Source organism: Bos javanicus, chromosome 29 (genome assembly GCF_032452875.1).
Source record: "Bos javanicus breed banteng chromosome 29, ARS-OSU_banteng_1.0, whole genome shotgun sequence".
In the NCBI taxonomy this organism is placed as follows: Eukaryota; Metazoa; Chordata; class Mammalia; order Artiodactyla; family Bovidae; genus Bos; species Bos javanicus.
In genome coordinates this window covers 40,844,052-40,861,757 of record NC_083896.1, presented here as the reverse complement: position 1 = coordinate 40,861,757, position 17,706 = coordinate 40,844,052, and the positions used below count along the sequence as shown (strand labels likewise).

At 57.3% G+C, this 17,706-nt stretch overlaps 1 protein-coding gene across 1 annotated transcript in view; it reads right to left on the bottom strand.

Annotated features, from left to right (window-relative positions):
* Positions 1-2,970: 2,970 nt before the first annotated feature.
* The window catches only part of FADS2 (fatty acid desaturase 2), a 37,202-nt gene continuing 22,466 nt past the window's right edge, over positions 2,971-17,706 (bottom strand). The window contains exons 6-12 of the mRNA XM_061406600.1: positions 12,149-12,209; positions 11,695-11,771; positions 6,224-6,321; positions 5,871-5,967; positions 5,499-5,578; positions 4,918-5,043; positions 2,971-4,612 (exon numbers count right to left, since the gene is read on the bottom strand). Of these exons, the coding sequence (XP_061262584.1) occupies positions 4,561-4,612; positions 4,918-5,043; positions 5,499-5,578; positions 5,871-5,967; positions 6,224-6,321; positions 11,695-11,771; positions 12,149-12,209 (591 nt within the window). The 3' untranslated portion in view covers positions 2,971-4,560. The remainder of the gene's footprint in view (positions 4,613-4,917; positions 5,044-5,498; positions 5,579-5,870; positions 5,968-6,223; positions 6,322-11,694; positions 11,772-12,148; positions 12,210-17,706) is intronic.

The following is a 17,706-nucleotide window of genomic DNA, read 5'->3' as shown; positions in this document are numbered from 1 at the left end:
AGTCATGTATGCATGTGAGAGTTGGAACATAAAGAAAGCTGAGTGCCAAAGAAATGATGCTTTCGAACTGTGGTGCTGGAGAAGACTCTTGAGAGTCCCTTGGACTGCAAGGAGGTCAAACCAGTAGATCCTGAAGGAAATCAGTCCTGAATATTCATTGGAAGGTCTGATGCTGAAGCTGAAGCTCCCGTACTTTGGTCACCTGATTCGAAGAGCCGACTCATTGGAAAAGACCCTGATGCTGGGAAAGATTAAGGGCAGAAGGTGATGGGGGGATAGAGGATGAAATGGTTGGATGGCATCATCGACTGAATGGATGTGATTTGGGAAACCTGATGTGTTCATGGGGGTTGCCAAGAGTCGGACACAACTTAGTGACTGAACAAACAACAAAATGACCACTGGGGAAGCCCCCTGGCCTGTTAGCCATCCCATTGCCTACTGCCTGGAATCCTTCACTGGTGGGTCATCTTTGCCCTTGATCCTCCCTGTCCCTTATGCTAGAATCCCTGGGGCCAAGTCATGCACCCATCTCCCTGGCTGAGTTCCCCCTTCTGTCTATAGATTTCTTTTGTAGTCTCAGGGCCTGGGCCCGGTCTGTGCAAAGAAGGAGGGAAGGGCCTTGGTAGAGCCACTAAGAAAAGCAGTGTCCCTGCTTTATGATCTGCACAGTCTTGGGCCCAGAAGAAAAGCAAAAGTCTTTAGGGAAGCCTTGTTCATTTGCCCCTTCAATCGGCCAGCATTTATTTACTTGGCGTCTTCCATGAGATTGGGGAAATGGAAATTCACAAGAACCAGCCCATGCCTATAATGTTGGGAGTGGCTGGTAGGTCACATGCCTGAGCAGAGGGCAATAGAGACATGATCTTTTAAGTCCTGGTACGCTAGGCGTTCACTTGTTGTGTTTATGATGGGCTAGTTCCGGTCCTGGGGCCCGCCAGGCCCTGGTTCCTTCACAGATGGGTGTAGGTACCCCACTGGATCCATAGCTAATCTTTTCCACTTCAGACTTGGACCAGGGGGCTCCTTGAGAAGCTGTGTCCAGAGGGGCACACCTCTCCAGGGATGGCACAGCTGGGACAATTGAATTTTGATTGCCCCAAGGCTCTGTATCATGAGCAGTGGCCTGTCACTCCGGGGCAGTCTGTGCCCAGTCCAGGTGGCTGCCACCTCTGCCCTGCCCCGCCTGGCTCACCAAAGGCCTCCTCTTGGCTCCCAGTGGGCCAAGAAGGTCTGAGTGTCCCTTCCCATTGGAAGCCTGGGAACTTGCCAGGCCAGTGACTACCGCTGGGGCTCTAGGTCCACAACCAGCCTGGACTGCCCTGCCAGGCCCTCCTCTGGGCGTTTCCACACCACCCGCAAAGCTGATACATTTTTATCAGGGTGGACATCTTGCCATGGTGAGCTCTTATCCCCTCTGCAGGGACTAACTCCCCTCGTCTCCACCCACTCCACCCAGCCCCTCGCTCCTCTGGGGAGCCGTCTGACACTGATGTGGGGCAGGAAGAGCCCAGGCTCTGGGAAATGGCCCTTCCCTTGTGGGGCGCCCCCTGGGGAAGGGGAGGGCCAGGCGGGGTGAGGGCCTGGAATTCAGCTGCCCAGTCCTTTCCTCTGGCTTCAGCCTCCTCCCCTGTGAATCGAGGTTTGTTTCTGTAACCACTGGGGGGGCTATGAGTTTGGCAAAGGGTGGGGATCAGAAGCCCATGATTCCATGCTGGGCAAGAGCCTCAGCAGAGTATGGGGAAGGAGGGGCAGTTAGGCAGAGAGCAGGAATGAGTCTCCCCAGTCCCTGGCCCCAAGGGTGGAGAAGGTTGGGAGTGTGGGGGATTAAGTCACAGAAGGTCCACCTGGGCCAGGATTTACCTGATGCCCTCAGAGTGGCAGCAGAATCCTTCCCACCCCTCTCCCCCTGCTGGGATCCTGGTTGTCACTGGTGATGGACGCTGCACTTACAGCTGGCCGGGTGTGTGTGTGTCTATTACTGTACCATCCTGAGAGTCAGAGTGCTGGGCCTAGCCTAGGTAGGAGACAGAAGACAGGCACAGGTAAGGGGGACGGAATGTATGTTCCCCAAGGCCTCCCAGACTCCAGGGCCTCTAATGGGTGTCAGGGCAGGGCAAGGCCAAAGGCTCACAGGTTGTTGAGAGATGACCTGTGCCCACTGGGGAATCACACACATGCTAGCCGGACCAGCTGGGTGTCCCAGCCAGCGACACTGAGGTCACAAGTGAAGCGGCGGAGAGGACAGGGGTCTACTCTCGAGCCTTCCCCCACCCTGCTGGGAGCAGATGCAAGGCCAGGTGGGAGCTCCTGAGGTCCTGGCTCCCCGAAACCTCTTGGCACTTCTTTGGCACTCCCAGCTTGACCTGCCAAGCTGAGCCAGCCCAGAGGGGAGGCCATAGAGAGCAGTGCAGGGGCCACGAGGAGGCTCACTGCCCTGGCACGTTCCCTGGGGCTCTTCCCAGGCTTGGGGGACCCAGTGAGCCCCTGCATGGGCACAGGCGCCACAAGACACCTGGTCCCCAGGGCTCCCTCAGCCCCTTCTGAGACTCTGCCCCTAGGGCTCGGGACACTGACCAGAGAGGGGCAGGGCCGAGGTTGGCAGAAGAGAGTGACCCGGGGCCTGCGGGTGGCCCCTCAGGAGGAGGGGGATGGCGAATGAGGATATCAGGAAGGTGGCCTGTGCCCCCCAGAGACCTTTGGAAAGCCTCATTCCACAGAGTACCCAGAAAGAGGAAGGAGGGCTCACTAATCTGAGCCATTTGCCCAAAACTCCTGGCCTGATGTGCACTTTAGGGAAGGAGAAAGGAAGTTCTCCTTGAGCAAAGGTGTGGGGGTGGGGTGGGGGGATGGACAGAGGAAAGTGCTCCCAGCGCAAAGCAGACCCCCTTCTCCATACTCCATTGACACCCCACCCAGCATCAGCGAACGGGAAGTGGAGGAGAATCAGGCTGGCGCTGAACAAGGAAGTGAGAATAAAATCATTTATTTCCAAAAGTGTAGAGGTGGGGAAGCAACATGATAAAAATTAAGGTCAGTTCCCTATGGATCCAGTCTGCCTCAGGGGAGGGACAGTGGCTCTTTGGGCGGCCAGTTCTCAGTGGGAGGGCTTCAGGCAGTCTGATCCCTTGTTGCCATGGCAACCCTCAGGTCCATCACCAGTCAGAGCTGGTCCCTCCTGCCCCGCCCTCCCCTGGAGCTATCTACGGGTTAGTGGGTTAATTTCCAGATGCAGCAGCTCTGGATACTCCCAGTGGCTGCCAGGTTCCCCACCCTCTCACTTTCCTCTCCCCTCAGCTGTCTGGCCTTCGCAACCCCTCTTTGTCCCATTGGGTACCCCCACCCCCACCAAGTCCCTGGCTTCTCTGGGTTACCCTCCTCTGGGACTCTTTCCCTCTGTCTCCTGACAGTCAGGGCCATGGAGGCCTCAGTGAGTGAGCCCAGCTCAGCCCACTGTGGGGCCTGGGGAGGCTGCAGAGGGCCTGGGGGTGGGAACAGGTAGATCTTCCCAAGGCCCAGTCCCACCGCCACCCCTGGCAGAATGCATCCTGTAGCAAAAGGTTAAAAAACAAGTAAAAGACACAAGAGCTTGATAGACCGGGAAAGAGCGTGTCCACGCAGGCAGCCCCAACGTGGGGAGGGGCTGTGATGAGCTGCTGGGCTCCAGTGCCCACTCGCAGCCTGGAGGGCCTAAGTCTGCACCAGCCAGGTGGCCAGGGACTGGCTGGCACTGCCTGGCAGTAACAGAGCACTCTGGGGGGGCAGTCCGACTGCTCCAGAATCTTGGGTCTCCCAACCAGGACAAACATCTGAGCCTACAGGCCGGCTCACCCCTGACCTGGCCATTGCTTCTGCTGAGCTCTTCTGTGGCCCTGCCCCCCTGGACCAGAGGTCACAGGCTCTGGACTTGGGAGGCGGCGGGATGGAACTGCTCAAGCCCTGGGTCGGAGGGCTCCGGTGGGGCCAGGACATTTCCCTTGGCCCGGAGGCCTGAGCTGGCTGCAACGCGGGTGAAGGGAGCCTGGTGTCAGGGCCAGGGCCCTGGACATCTGAAGAGAAAGTGGGGCCTGCGAGGGCGCCCCCAGTACCGACCCGGCGGTGGGAGGGAGACCCAGGGAATCCAGCACATCATCACCCCACAGAAGGGCAGAGGATTGGCGGCTGTCCAAGGCGGTGGGGCCAGCCTGCAGGCTCAGGGAGCCGTCCCACCTGCCGGCTGGGACCCAGCCCTGCAGTGCGGACCTCAAGAGCAGGGAGAAAAGAGGGTGGTATGAAGCCTGGAGGCCAGGCTGCAGGGGCTTCCAGGCCGCACCTGTGTGCGTCTGGTCTGGCTTCAGGACAGAGGTGGAGGCGGGGCGGGACCCAGGAGGGAGGGTGTCGGAGGGAGGCGTGAACGCCTCGAAACCAGACAGCAAGAGAGGAAAGACCGAGCCTCAAGTCTGTGGGCCGTGCACCACAGCCTCCTGAGGCCCCTCTGAGCAGAACCCCGCCCTCCCCTTCGGCTGCCACCCCCACCTGCTCCCCACCACCATCCCCATGGGTGCCCCAAGGGCTGCAGCTTCATTTGTGGAGGTAGGCGTCCAGCCACAGCTGCCCAGACTTCCTCAGGGACCTGGGAAGAGGAGGAAATGGATGGTCAGGGAGCAGGTCAACGGGGCCGAGGGGCCAGGGAGCCGCAGAGAGTCGGGGTCTGTGGGCCTGGGGGCCTCCTCTCAGCTCTCCATCAGGAGCCCAGGGCCCCCCGGGAGGGACCTCGTCCAACCCAGACAGAGGCCAGGCAATCCCTAGTGACAGAGGGGCCAGCAGGGCCCCTCTGGTCTCCACCTCGGGCGGTCCCATGACCAAGTGCCTCCCAGTCCCCTCCCTGTCCCCCAGGGACCTGGGGGGTCCCCGACCCCCATGCCCACCCCTCCTTACCCGATGATGTCTTGCAGGGCCCGGAGCAGCGGCTTCTCCTGGTACTCAATGCCGTGCTTGGCGCACAGGGACCTCACCAGGGGGGCGATCTTGTGCAGGTTGTGCCGGGGCATGGTGGGGAAAAGGCTGGGGAGTGCACAAGGGCGGGCGTGAGGGCTGGCCCACTGCCTCCACTGCCCAATTGGAGGCTGGCCGGGCCCGGGAGACCCTGTCCGCCTCTCCCTGCGTGCCTGCGGGGCAGCTGGCCTGCAGCGGTAAAGGGCTGGGCCTCGGGCTCCCTATCAATAAAGGGACCAGTTGCCCGCCCTGCCAGGCTCACGGGATCCAGGAGGATGCCAGGCCCCATGTGCAGGGGTGGGCGCCTCTGTGATCATGTGGCCTGGGGAACAAGAACCCAGGCCTCAAGGGGGCTGGCGGGCGGTGGCGGGGGTGGGAAATACAGTCTAGGGTGTTGGGGGAAAGACAGAGAGAAGGAGCCCCCACCCCCCACCTGCTGCCCTCTGCCAGGTGAGGCTGGTGGCAACTTGCCTCCACTGTATGCCCTCCACCCACCCCCACTCCATGCCCACGCCTGTGCTCACTGGTGCTCGATCTGGAAGTTGAGGTGCCCACTGAACCAGTCATTGAAGAAGGACTGCTCCACATTGCAGGTGGCTGCCAGCTGTTGGGGAGAAGGGGGGTGAGTGGCTGGAAGCAGAAGCACAAAGGGACCCCTCTCCCTTCTGTAAGGCCCAGCCTTCCCTGGGTCTCACCGCCCTGCCCCGATTTCCCACTGGTCCCTCCAGAAGCTCCCAGCCACTCTCTCCTGCCCGGCCCTGGCCCTCCCAGTGGAAGGACACTGGCAGCCCTAGGGAAGGGCAGGACAGCGCAGGGCCTATTGGGCAGCCACGCTCCTGGGGACATGGACCTGGGCTCCGTGGGGCCCCCCGGCAGCCAGCGCTGGCCGCCCTCACCTGGCTGCTGAACCAGTCACGGTAGGGCTCTCGGTCAATCTCCATGACGATGTGATTCATCTGTGTGACCCACACAAACCAGTGGCTCTCCAGGAACCTGGAAGGGAGCTCAGCTCAGTGTGCAGCCTGGTGGCTCAGTCTCCACGGGGTCCGGGGAATCGATGGGAACCGAGTGTCTCTCCCAACCGCAAATGGGGCAAGTGGAGAGGGTTAAGTGAAGCCCCTTGATGAGGGGCCCGGGCAGAAAGTGGGACCTCTGAGGCTTTCCTTGGTGGACGGGGGCCTCACATCAAACCCCCATCAGCACCAGTGCTTGGGGGCCGAGGGGCTAGTAGCCAGCAAAACTCAGGCACCTGATGAAGTTGAGGAAAAGGATGGATCCCAGAACACCATAGAAAGGGATGTAGGTGATGAAGAAACGGGTATAGAAGCTGATGGCCCAGGCCAAGTCCTGTGGAGAGAAACACAGTTAGACGTGGGAGTGTCTTGCCCTCCTGGGCATGTGGTCCCAACCACAGGTGTGTACACAGCAAGCCCAGCTCACTGCTGAGTGAAGAAACCCTACGGGCCTCCAGGAAGCTGCATACTGGGTCCAGCTAAGGATCCGAGGCCTGCCAGAGGAGGGCGTATACGACAGTCTTTATGTCTAGGAGAAGGCTGAGTGGTTTTAGCAACGTGGAGGGGCTACAAGCTCTGCATCTAGGGAAATCCACAGGGATGGGGACTAACATCCTAGTCCTGGGGATTCTGGAGGTGTACTACAATGTGCACACACCCCCGACACCCACAGGCTCACAAACTGCTCGTCGGCACCTGGGGGTCCTCACTCCAGCACGACAAAGGCCAGGGACGCCATCCAGCACCCACCTCAGGACCCTCCCAGCAGCCTGACAGTGCTGGCCCTGTTCCCACACCTGCGTCTCCTCCCAGCCCCTCTTCCATTCTGCTCTCTCTTCCTGGGCAAGCACCCTGCCTCCCCCAGCAGCCTCCACGGCTCTGCAACCATGGCAACCGGAGTGAACTGTCTTAGCTCCAAGCCCACTCTGTCTGCCCCTGCTAAGCCCTCCCATTCCACCCAGAGTAGCCACAGGGACTGGCGACCACTCTGCCCAGCCACCCTGCCCCAGCTTGTTTCCACCTCAAGGCCTTTGCACTGACTATTTCCACCCTCATCACTTCTCCCCACTCGGCAGGGTAGCGATGAGAGCACAGGCTCCTCCCTGTTCTCTGTACGTGCTAAGTCTCCAGTTGTGTCCAGCTCTTTGCAACCCTATAGATTGAATAGCCCACCAGGCTCCTCTGTCCATAGGATTCTTCAGGCAAGAATACTGGCGTGGGTTGCCACGCCCTCCTCCAGGGGATCTTCTGGACCCCGGGATTGAACCCATGTCTGTCTCCTGCATTCTTTACCACTAGTGCCCCTTGTGGCTATTCTGTGTCGCTTGTAAGTAACTTTCTGAGCTGTGCCTCTGATCCTCCGTCTTCAGTATGGGAAAAGACTATCCCCCGAGGTTCTACAGGCCTGAAGCTGTGGCAACAATAAGCAGAGCTTGCAAGTCTGAGCTCTAACGACTCCACTCTGGTCTCGGCACCAGTTTGCTGCCATGGAGACCTTCCGACATGCAAGCTGGATCACGCCACTGCCATCTGCAAAGCCATCACGAGCCTCCTGCCCCGTCGGGGGATAAAAGACAAAATCCAGCCTCCCAGTAGGATGCACGGGTCCCTCACATGCCTGTCCACCGTCCTGGCCTTGCCTGCAGCCTGTCACGTCTCCCATGGCCCAGGCGTGCCATGCTGTCTGTGTCTAGCTGGATCTGCCCAGAGGCTCCTCCTCCCCTTATCTGCTCAGCAAACTCATCCTTCATAGGAGCTCTGTTTGGTTCATCTCCACAAGCATTCTTCCCTGTGTCAGGGGCTGAGTTAGGCGCTGGAGGCAAACCGAAGTGCTTGAGAACCCCTTGTCTGGAAGGACAGACTTAAGCCAGAGATCCCTTCCATAGCATACGGAAGGGGACACACAGTTACAAGGATGATGGCAGCGTGGCATAAGGTCCCAACCCTGTCCTGATTTAGAAAGACCCCCATCAGGAGGTGGTGCCCGAGCCGGGCTGGGATACAGTGAAGGTTGGCCAAGCAAAGAACAGTAGGATGGATGTTTGCAGAAATGACAATGCGAAGACAAGTCCGGAGAGTTGAGCAGGGAGGGGCTGTGTTTACATGTAGATTATATGCTCCATGTACTCCAGCCCAAGCGCTCCAGGTGGGGGCAAGAGACGATGGCCAGGTCACATCCGCCTGGGGGAGACTGGCCTCTATTTTGGTGGCAAGGAAGAAGACCCACTGTGCTTTAAATGACAAGAATGTGGTTCCATTTGAATCATAAAAATAGGTCCCTGCCGACTGAAGGTGAGAAGATTCTGTTATTCCAGGAGCTCAGGGACGAAATGAGGGAGGCCCAAACCAGGACCCCCGGCCCTGCCGAGGGGGCAACAGTCTCTAGGACTCTAGGAGGCAGGGGCAGTTCTGTGCAGAGACTGCTTGGTCATGGTGAACCCAGGCTGGTCCCCGGTGTTGGTGTCATCGGCTGGGGAGGAAAGGAGTGGGAAGAGTGGCTGGGAAGGGGTCTGAAGGGCCAGCAGTGGGCGGAGGGCAAGACCTCAGGACGGAGGTGGTCTTTAAGGATACATGTGCGACTAACAAGTCGCTCAGTCATGTCCAACTCTTTTTGACTCCATGGACTATAGCCCGCCAGGCTCCTCTGTCCATGGGATTCTCCAGGCAAGAATATTGGAGTGGGTTGCCATTCCCTTCTCCAGGGGATCTTCCCGACTCAGGGATCGAACCTGAGTTTCCTGCAGGGCAAGCAGATCCTTTACCATCTGAGCCACCAGGGGAGCCATTAAGGGGGTGGGGGAAGCCAATATTTTATTCTGTTTCTACTTTTCATCACATTCATTTTATTTCCTTTTCTGCGTGTACGAGTGCAGTGGTATGTACACATATATTAATGGAGGTGTGTGCTTATTAACTGTGGTGCGAAATGATACATGACCATGGGCCACTGGGGTCAGGGGTGAAGGGATAAAGGAGGTGCAGGGAGACAGAGGTGGAGGAGAACCAGTAGAGGCTGGACTTGGAAGCTGACAGGGAGAATTTCAAGAAGGAGTGGATACTGGGATCAGATGCAACGGACCTCCAGGAAGTTGAGGCCTGGGGGCAGCCCCAGGATGTAGCCAGTGGCACTGCTGGTTGGCCTTTGGAGCTGGACAGTTCTCAGCAGTGCGGGGGGTGGGGGTTGGTGGAGCTGTCCCGGGCATGGCATGGTGCCCACTAGGGGCCAGGGACCGTCCATCCCCCCTGAATTGTGACAATCAAAAATGTCTCCCTGGACTTCCCTGGCGGCTTAAGTGGTTAAGACTTTGTGCTTCCAATGGCAGCCGGCCCGGGTTCGATCCCTAATCAGGGAACTAAGATCCTGCATGCTGTGAGGTGCGGCCAAAAAAATCCCCAAATTCTCCCCGATGCTGCCAGTGGCTCAACAGAACTGCTCCCACTGAGGACCACCACCCCAGGTCACAGCTGCACTTGGCACCTAAGCTCACAGTTACCGTGAATCAGAAAACCACAGCACGGGGCAGGCCTCTGCCACGCGGGCCTCTGAGGGGTGCACTTTCGCCTGGCGCTAAGCCTGGTTACAGTCAGCTACTGTTGTGCACTAGAAGCCCAAGCTTGAACCCTACTCCCTGGCAAGAGAGCCCTGCCTCAGGGGCCTGATCAAATGTCCCTGGCTGGGCCACCTTAGCCAGTTCAGGTATAAAGTCTGATTCCCTTTCCCACTGTGCCTATTTCATGCTTTGTCCTTCAGGGAACACACACAGTGGAAATTTTAAAAAAAGAGATTAAATATTCATGTCAGGTGTCCGCCATGAAAGCAGATTAGTGTCCTGAGCAGCAGCAGCGCTGTTCTCTTCCACTATGACTCCTCCCGGGGCTCAACAGTCACCACAGGGGCAGGAGAGCTAGAGCTGGGCTCCAAGTCCCACCTCCTCACTGACCCAGAAACTCCTTCCCTCTGGCCTGGATGCGCCTTAATGGCAAGACAGGGCTTCCCTGATTGCTCAACTGGTAAAGAATCCACCTGCAATGCAGGAAACCCCGGGTCAATTTCTGGGTCAGGAAGATCCGCTGGAGAAGGGATAGGCTACCCACACCAGTATTCTTGGGCTTCTCTTGTGGCTCAGCTGGTAAAGAATCCGCCTGCAATGCGGGAGACGTGGGTTTGATCCCTGGGTTGGAAAGATGCCTTGGAGAAGGGAAAGGCTACCCACTCCAGTATTTTGGCCTGGAGAATTCCATGGACTAATAGTCCATGGGGCTGCAAAAAGTCGGACACGACTGAATGACTTTCACCGTGGGTGGCAGTGCCTAACTGTCCCTGGAGCACAGCGGGTACTGATAAAAAGCATGCCCTACAAGCGTGTAGTACAGGTTTCACCAGCACAGGGCTGGCAGGGACTTCCAAATCCCTCCTCTTCCCCAAACAACCCCAACCTGCTCCCGAGTTCCAGGCTGGCCCTCTTAGCAGAATCAACAGGCACCTCTGCCAATAACACCAAGGGAAGCATGTTAAGACAAAGTACTTTGAAGTCCTTCAATTGCTATACAAACACGAGGGCCTGCTACTGAGAGAGAAGTGTCTAGGGTGTGGGAGTGGGGTGAGTCCAGGCGGTGGCACTGGGAAGTTCTCGTGCCTGATCCACCCCTTGGTGTCACCTTGGGCAAGCCCCAAACTCTCAGAGTTTCACTATCTTCACTTATGAAACTAGGTTTTATAAAACAAAAAAAGACCAGCGATACCGACTAAGTGTCCGCTTCGTCTGGAAGGCACGGGTCTTGTCCCTGTCCCTGTCCCACTCCCAGTCCCATTAAACCCTGTTCTGCCAAAAGCAGGTTCTGCCCAGGGCGACCACCTCCCCCAGGGCCTCCCATCACGGGCATATTGTCCTCTTCTGAGAACCACACCTGCATGTCTACATCAAGCCAAGGACCGTCCCTCTCCAGGGTCCCCTTCTCTCTCTGGAGTGATGGGCGGGATCGTGTCCCCTAAAATGACTCTTCATCCCCGGGACCTCACAGTGGGACCTTATTTGGAGACAGTGTGCTTGTAGATGTCATTAGTGAAGACGCAGTCATTAGGGAGGGCCCTGATCCATGACTGGTGTCCTAAGACAGAGGGGAAACCCGGAGGCAGAAACACCCATGGAGAAGATGTTGGCCATCCATGAGTCACAGACAGAGGCCAGCCCAAACCATTTCTCACAGCCCCCAGAAGGGCCAACCCTGCAGACTCCTTGATCTTGGACTCTAGTCTCCAGAGCTGTGAGACTATACGATCCTGTCGTTTAACAGAAGTGCCTGCGGCACGTTCTCACGCAGATTTAGCAAACTAAGTGCCAGGCTGCTCTCCATTTACCAACTGGAGAGCAGTGTGACCTGGTCCACTGGGTCTTAGGGGCCTCACGGGGACTCAGGAGGGTGATGGCTGGAGCCTTGGATGGGTGGACTGCATGTGACTCATCACTCAGCCTTCAGGAACTTTCTGAAGGGCTCTGCCAGGGCAGGGGCTCTCCCAGTGGACGCCCTGCGTGGCGGGATCGTTCGGGCTGGGGTGCTATGGCTTCGCTGGCTCCTGCTGGCCTCAGAGCAAGTCCCTTCCTGAGAGTGACAAGGTAGTCACCCCGGGAGGAGATTCCCCGGGGATGTGGGCCACCCCAGGGTCTAGTCGCCCTCCTCCCCACACTCCTGGGTCCCCTGGACTCACCACCCAGTACTTGCGAACGATCATGGTCATGATGATCTGGTACTGGAAATACAAAGGGATGAGCAGCGGCGGCCCGACTGCAAGAGAGAGAGAGCGGAGGGGCTTGGAGCGGCCTGTCCCACCCGGCGGGGCTGGAAGATGGGGAGGAACCAGGGGACAGAAGCCAGGATGTGGTGCCAGCTCTGTAGCTCCCAGGCAGAGGAGACCGGAACCCTGGCACCCTGAGAAGGGGGCTGGGAGTACCCGCTGGCACTGGAAGCCCGAGTGTGGCATCTGGGTGTCTGGGCCGGTGTCCCTTCTGTGTATCACGGGCCAGGATGGGTTTGTGGCTGTTGTTGCTCTGACAGCTTTGGTGTCACTTTCTGGGTCTGGAAGGGTGTCAGGTGGGAGCGGGGATGGACGGCCACACAGGGGTGGGAAGGAGGTCAGGGCTGTGGGGCGCCCCGGCACTCACTCAGGAAGAAGTACTCATGCTGGTGGTTGTAAGGCAGGTATTTCAGCTTCTTCTTGCCGTACTGAGGAGAGAAGCAGAGACTGTGAGCCCCCAGCACCCCTCGGACCCCCCCGCCACCATGCTCTCCTCCACCTGCTCTGCAGTCCCTGTTCCTCCCGCCCAGGGAGGCTTTCTGTCCCTCTGCACCCTGGGCCCCTCTCGGCTCCCGGTTGCTCCGGCCAACACTTCCTCAGCCCTCACTGGGCGCACCAATCCCAAGCCGGCCTCTCAGCTCAGGCGCTCCTCTACGAGCTGGTGCTTCCAAAGCTGAAGCTCGGAGTCAAGTCACTGCCCACGGCCACACAAGAAGCGGGCTCTGAACCCAAGAAAGCGGACGCAGAGCCCATGAGACAGGCAGCAAATCAATGTTTGTTGAATGAATGCACCACGGAACAAGGAACTGGGGTGGGGGGGGGTTGTGTGCAGAGGCACTCAGAGCTCCTTGGCCAGCTTGTACCCTTTTGGAGAGAGAAAAGCCCCTGGGGTCCCCTGAGGAGCTCCCTGGAGCCCTCAATGGCTGGGAGAACCCAGGTATGGGCTCGGGAAATTGTTACCAGTCACCAGGTCAAGCATCTAGTCCCTCAAGCCGCCTGCAGTTTCCAGGCTGAGACTTGACACTTGAGGTTCCAGGCCAGGGGGAGTCACCACACGGACTCTTCAGGACACACCTGGTCACCTGGTCTTACCCCGGGCACGCTGATGCCCAGGTATGCCAGTCAGGAGGGCTGAGAGGTCTGGCTGGGGTGTGGACATCCTCACTGTACAAAGCGAGTGTGAGCCAGGGTGGGAGTGGGGGTGGGGAGACCTATGGCCCCACAGGGTCCCTGCAAGCCCCTTAATTCCAAAGTCCAGCCCCCCGAGGACCAGCCCACCCTGCTCCTTGGGGAATGAGACCAAAAGATGCTGCTCACAGAGGAGGACCTGCTGTTGCCTGCAATACTGGGGGACTGCTCTGCCTCTCACCAGCTGAGACCCTGCACAGGTCACTTAGCCTGCCTGAGCCCTGCTTGGCATCCAAATCACTGATAGCTAAGAGGAGTCAATGAGAACACAGGCATGAATGCCAGGGGCTGACCCCTGGGACACGGCTCTTCACCTGCCCCCCACCTCCCACCCCCAGTTCCGAAGGTTGGTGCTACCCTCATCGCATGATGTCCACTCCTGCTTATTACAGCCAGGAGATCAAAGCATGTTACAGAGGGAGAAACCCTGGATGTCCTCTGGGCCAATGCTCCCGTTCTCCAGGTGAGAACACAGAGATGGAGTAAGCGCCAGCATCACAGGGAGGGCCCATGGGTGAGAAGCCCTGGGTGACAGCAGAGCCAAGTCTGTCCCCAGGGCATTCATCTTGGCACCAGTGACCACGGGGCTGGCATGCCACCAAAGCACCATCAGAATCTATCTGTTTGGTCCATGTGGCCTGTGCCTTGGCAGGGGTCTCACCCAATCCCCAGAATGCACAAATCCTGCATGAAGGCTGTCATTAAGACTGAGGCTGGTGGTCCAGTGGTTATGAATCCACCTGCCAATGCAGGGGATGTGGGTTCAATCCCTGGTCGGGGAACTAAGATCCCACATGCATCAGGGCAATTAAGCCCGTGTGCCATAACTACTGAAGCCCATGTGCCTAGAGTCCTCGAGTAGCAACAAGAGAAGTCACCGGAATGAGAAGCCCTTGCACCCCAAACAGAGAGTAGCCCCTGCTCACCACAACTAGAGAAAGCCCGTGCACAGCAACGAAGACCCAGCCCCGCCAAATATAAATAAACAAAATTTAAAAGCTTCAGCCTACTGATTATCATTCGGGAGGAGTCAGCCTTTGGACAGGAGTCTGCCCTCTGCACCCCACCCCCTAGGCTGCCAGCCTCTGAAATAAAGGGAACTTTTCTTTCTACCAATCTTGCCTCTCATATATATTAAAAAAAAAAAGATTGAGGCAGGGCTTGGAGAGATCCCAGTCAGGGCACCCCAGACACAGTCCTGGACAACGTTGCAGGGGAGGGAGGGATTAGAGGCACCCCCCTAAGTGAGTGGTCTGGTGGTCTGGGTTCTGGGGAGCGTGTGCCTCACAGAACAGTCCCCCTGCTCCCCCCGGGGTCCTGCTTTCCCGCCCAGAAGCCAGGAAACAGGCCCCGACTTTGCAGGCTTCTCCGGCCCTGACAGGTGCCCTCCTCACCACCCCTCTGCCCCACAGGTTGCCCTGAGGGACAGCCCCAGGCCCAAAGGAACCTCAGGCTGGCTCAGCTGTATTCTGGGAGCGAGCACTAGGGGCAGGATAGGCTGGCAGAGGGTCACAGAGGGACTTGGCAGTGGGCACACCTGGGGAGCTGGTTTGAAGCTGCGTTCGCACAGCAAGCACCCCGTCTGCACTGATCCGTGGTGCCCTGTAGGGGGTGACACGAGATTACCGGGCTAATGTTCCCTGGCTAATGCTCCCTGGCCAGTCAGCACTGCCGGCTCCTGCGTGCACCCCTTCAAGGCCCTAGACTGCCCTGCCCCCAGGCAGCGGCTAGCCCCTCTGCCCACCCCTGAGGGCGCCAGCTTTGGGGTGGGGGGCTCCAGATTTGGAAGCAATTTGTTATTTGAGCAAATTGCTTTGCAGCCCCCCTCCCCTGCCGTGAGATTTGGGTTCGTTATGGGTACTCCTTAGAGCTGTTGAGGGCCAGTGGATGACGGGGCAACAAAAGCCCTTTAGAAGGCAGGTCACGGATACACAGGCGCCTGTGTGCCGCGACACACAGACTGTCACAGGGTGTGTGATCCCATCTTGATGACCTCAGTTAGGGGGACTGCAAGATCGCCTGTCAGCGTGAGGCTGACCCAGGGCGCTAGCTTCCCCTCTGAAAACCAGCAAGCACAGCGGAGATTCGGGGATGCCAAGTGAGGCGTGGGCCAACCTGGTTTCTTGACTTTCCCACGCTCAGCTCTCTGCAGACCTCGGTTGTCTGCCATGGGCGTAGGGAAGGGAGGGGAGAGGTGTCTTAGGATAAGAAGCCCTCTGAGGATAATACATTAGGAAGCTGGAAGGATTCAAGAAACACAGACCCCTAGTGTCCAGCAGGTAGTGGCCCCGGGCAGGGCCCTGCAGACCTGGAAGCCCTGGCTGGGAGTCATTCAGCCAGGGTTTGGATGGTGGCACTGCTTTTTCTAGCTGTAGCCTTGAGCCAGTTATTTCACGTCTCTCAGCCTTGGCTGTCCCATCTATAAAATGGGCTTGATGAGAGCCTGCCTCATAGTTAAGCAAGGATTAAATGATGCCCCACACGTGGTGCTCACCACGGTGTTGGACCCAGGGACTAAGCAAGAGTCAGCCTTCCTCCCCAGGGGGGCCTGCAGGCTCGGGGTGGGAGGGGGGCTGCACTCCTTTCCCCTGCAGCAGAGTCCTCATCACTATACACAGGAAGAAAGCCTGGGCTCTGGGGTGGTCACAGGGGAGATGCAGACTCAAGCTGCGGGCGAGGGTCCGGATGGTTTATCGTGTCCAGACCCCGAGGTGCGGCGGCACATGCAGGACCCACTTTGACGTGTCGTCAAGCTGAGGCTGCGGAGAAGGCAATGGCACCCTACTCCAGTACTCTTGCCTGGAAAAATCCCATGGACGGAGGTAGACTGCAGTCCACCAGGTTGCTAGGAGTCAGACATGACTGAGTGACTTCATTTTCACTTTTCACTTTCACACATTGGAGAAGGAAATGGCAACCCAGTCCGGTGTTCTTGCCTGGAGAATCCCAGGGACAGAGGAGCCTGGTGGGCTGCCGGCTATGGGGTCGCACAGAGTTGGACACGACTGAAGTGACTTAGCAGCAGCAGCAGCAAGCTGAGGCTGAAAGGGACGCAGGTCAGAGGCATAGGCATGGGGAGCCCTGGCGGCCTGGCTTCCCTGAGGCCCACGACCCTGGGGCCCCGGCCAGCTGACACCCTGGTGCTCCGCCTCCCCCAGACCACGAGGCCCGGCTTGGATTACGGGCTGAGGGGGTGCCAGGGGCATGTACAGGGGACTTTTCAGCCTTGGAACAAAATGTCTGAGCAACGACAAGGGCCTGCCTTGTCCGTTCAGGGCTGGGGGAGGGGGGCAGCTGGAGAGCCCTGCCTGCCTCTGGGAAAGTGCAGACTCACAGGCAGAGAAATGAGGAGCCGGCCACGGCAGGCATGCGAGGAATGGCAAGACTCCAGCCCGAGGGCCCCAGCTGCTCCAAGGGAATACTTGGCCTGTTAGCAAAGGTAGTCTGGAGGGTCAGCTGCTGACAGGCCATGAGGCAGGGAGAGCCTCCCATGGGGTCAGAAAAGCAGGTTCTCAGGCCCAGAGGCAGGCGAAAACACTCCTGGCTTCTGAGAATCCATTTACAGAGCTCCAGGGCTGATGGCCTCATGGTTCTCCTCCACAATACAGCAAAAAAAAAAAAAGTGGGCGGCGGGGAGCAAAAACACGACTACTCCCGACATCACCACTATTCAATTCTGTTCTGAAGTTCCAGTAACGTCATAAAGCCCAAACCAGAGATAAGGGTGGAGAGCTATTAGAAAGTGTCTAAATTTTCACTATTTTCCAAAAATATGATTGTCTACCCAGGAAATTCAAAAGAATCAGCTGAAAAACAACTAGAACCGCAAGCACACATCGGTGGACCCTAGTTGGACATGAGATAACTCACCAAATGGCAACAGCTTTCCTGAATACCACAGAAACCCCTATCGTCATGACAAAATACAGACGTTATCTAGGATTCAGTTGAAAGAAATACGGCCACAAGACATACAAAGAAGAGGAAAACCTTTCTAAGAGGTTTTAAAAAAGACTCAAGTGTAAATGGAGAAAGATGTCATATTTCTGGATGGAAAGACTGAATGTAAAGATATAAATTTTTTCTGGAAGGGGCAAGTCAGTCCACGACAAGCTCTCAGTGAGCTATAAGGAGCCATGGATGCCCAAGTCACCCAGACAGTGTCCTGCATCGAAACTCAGTCCAGACCAGGCGCTGGGCTTCAGGAGAGGACACCTCACCCCTCATCAGGGGCAACATGAGCCGGGAAGGGGAAACCAGAAAAACTGGCTGACTCCTGCAAGTTATGGAGGTAGACCATCATCTTAGCCAAGCCTCATGTGGCCAAAGTAAAGCATTCAAAAGAGAACCTAAGGACTTTCCTGGTGGTCCATCCCACCTGCCACAGGGCCCCCAAAAAAGTGAAACCATAAAGCACTGAAAATATATGAAGAACTTTCTAAGCATAAAAGAAAGGTTTGGGGATTTGCCTGGTGGTCCAGTGGCTAACACTTCATCTTTTAATGCAGGGGGGTGTGGGCTTGATTCCTGGTCAGGGAACTAAGATCCCACAGGCCTCATGGCCAAAAAAACATAAAACAGAAGAAATATTGTAACAAATTCAATAGAGACTTTAAAAAATGGCCCATATTCTTAAAAAAAAAAAAAAAAAGAAAGAAAGAAATCTTTAAAAAGAAAAGTGAAACCATAAAACACTAAAAATCTGTTGAAACACTTTCTAAGCATAAAATAAAGATT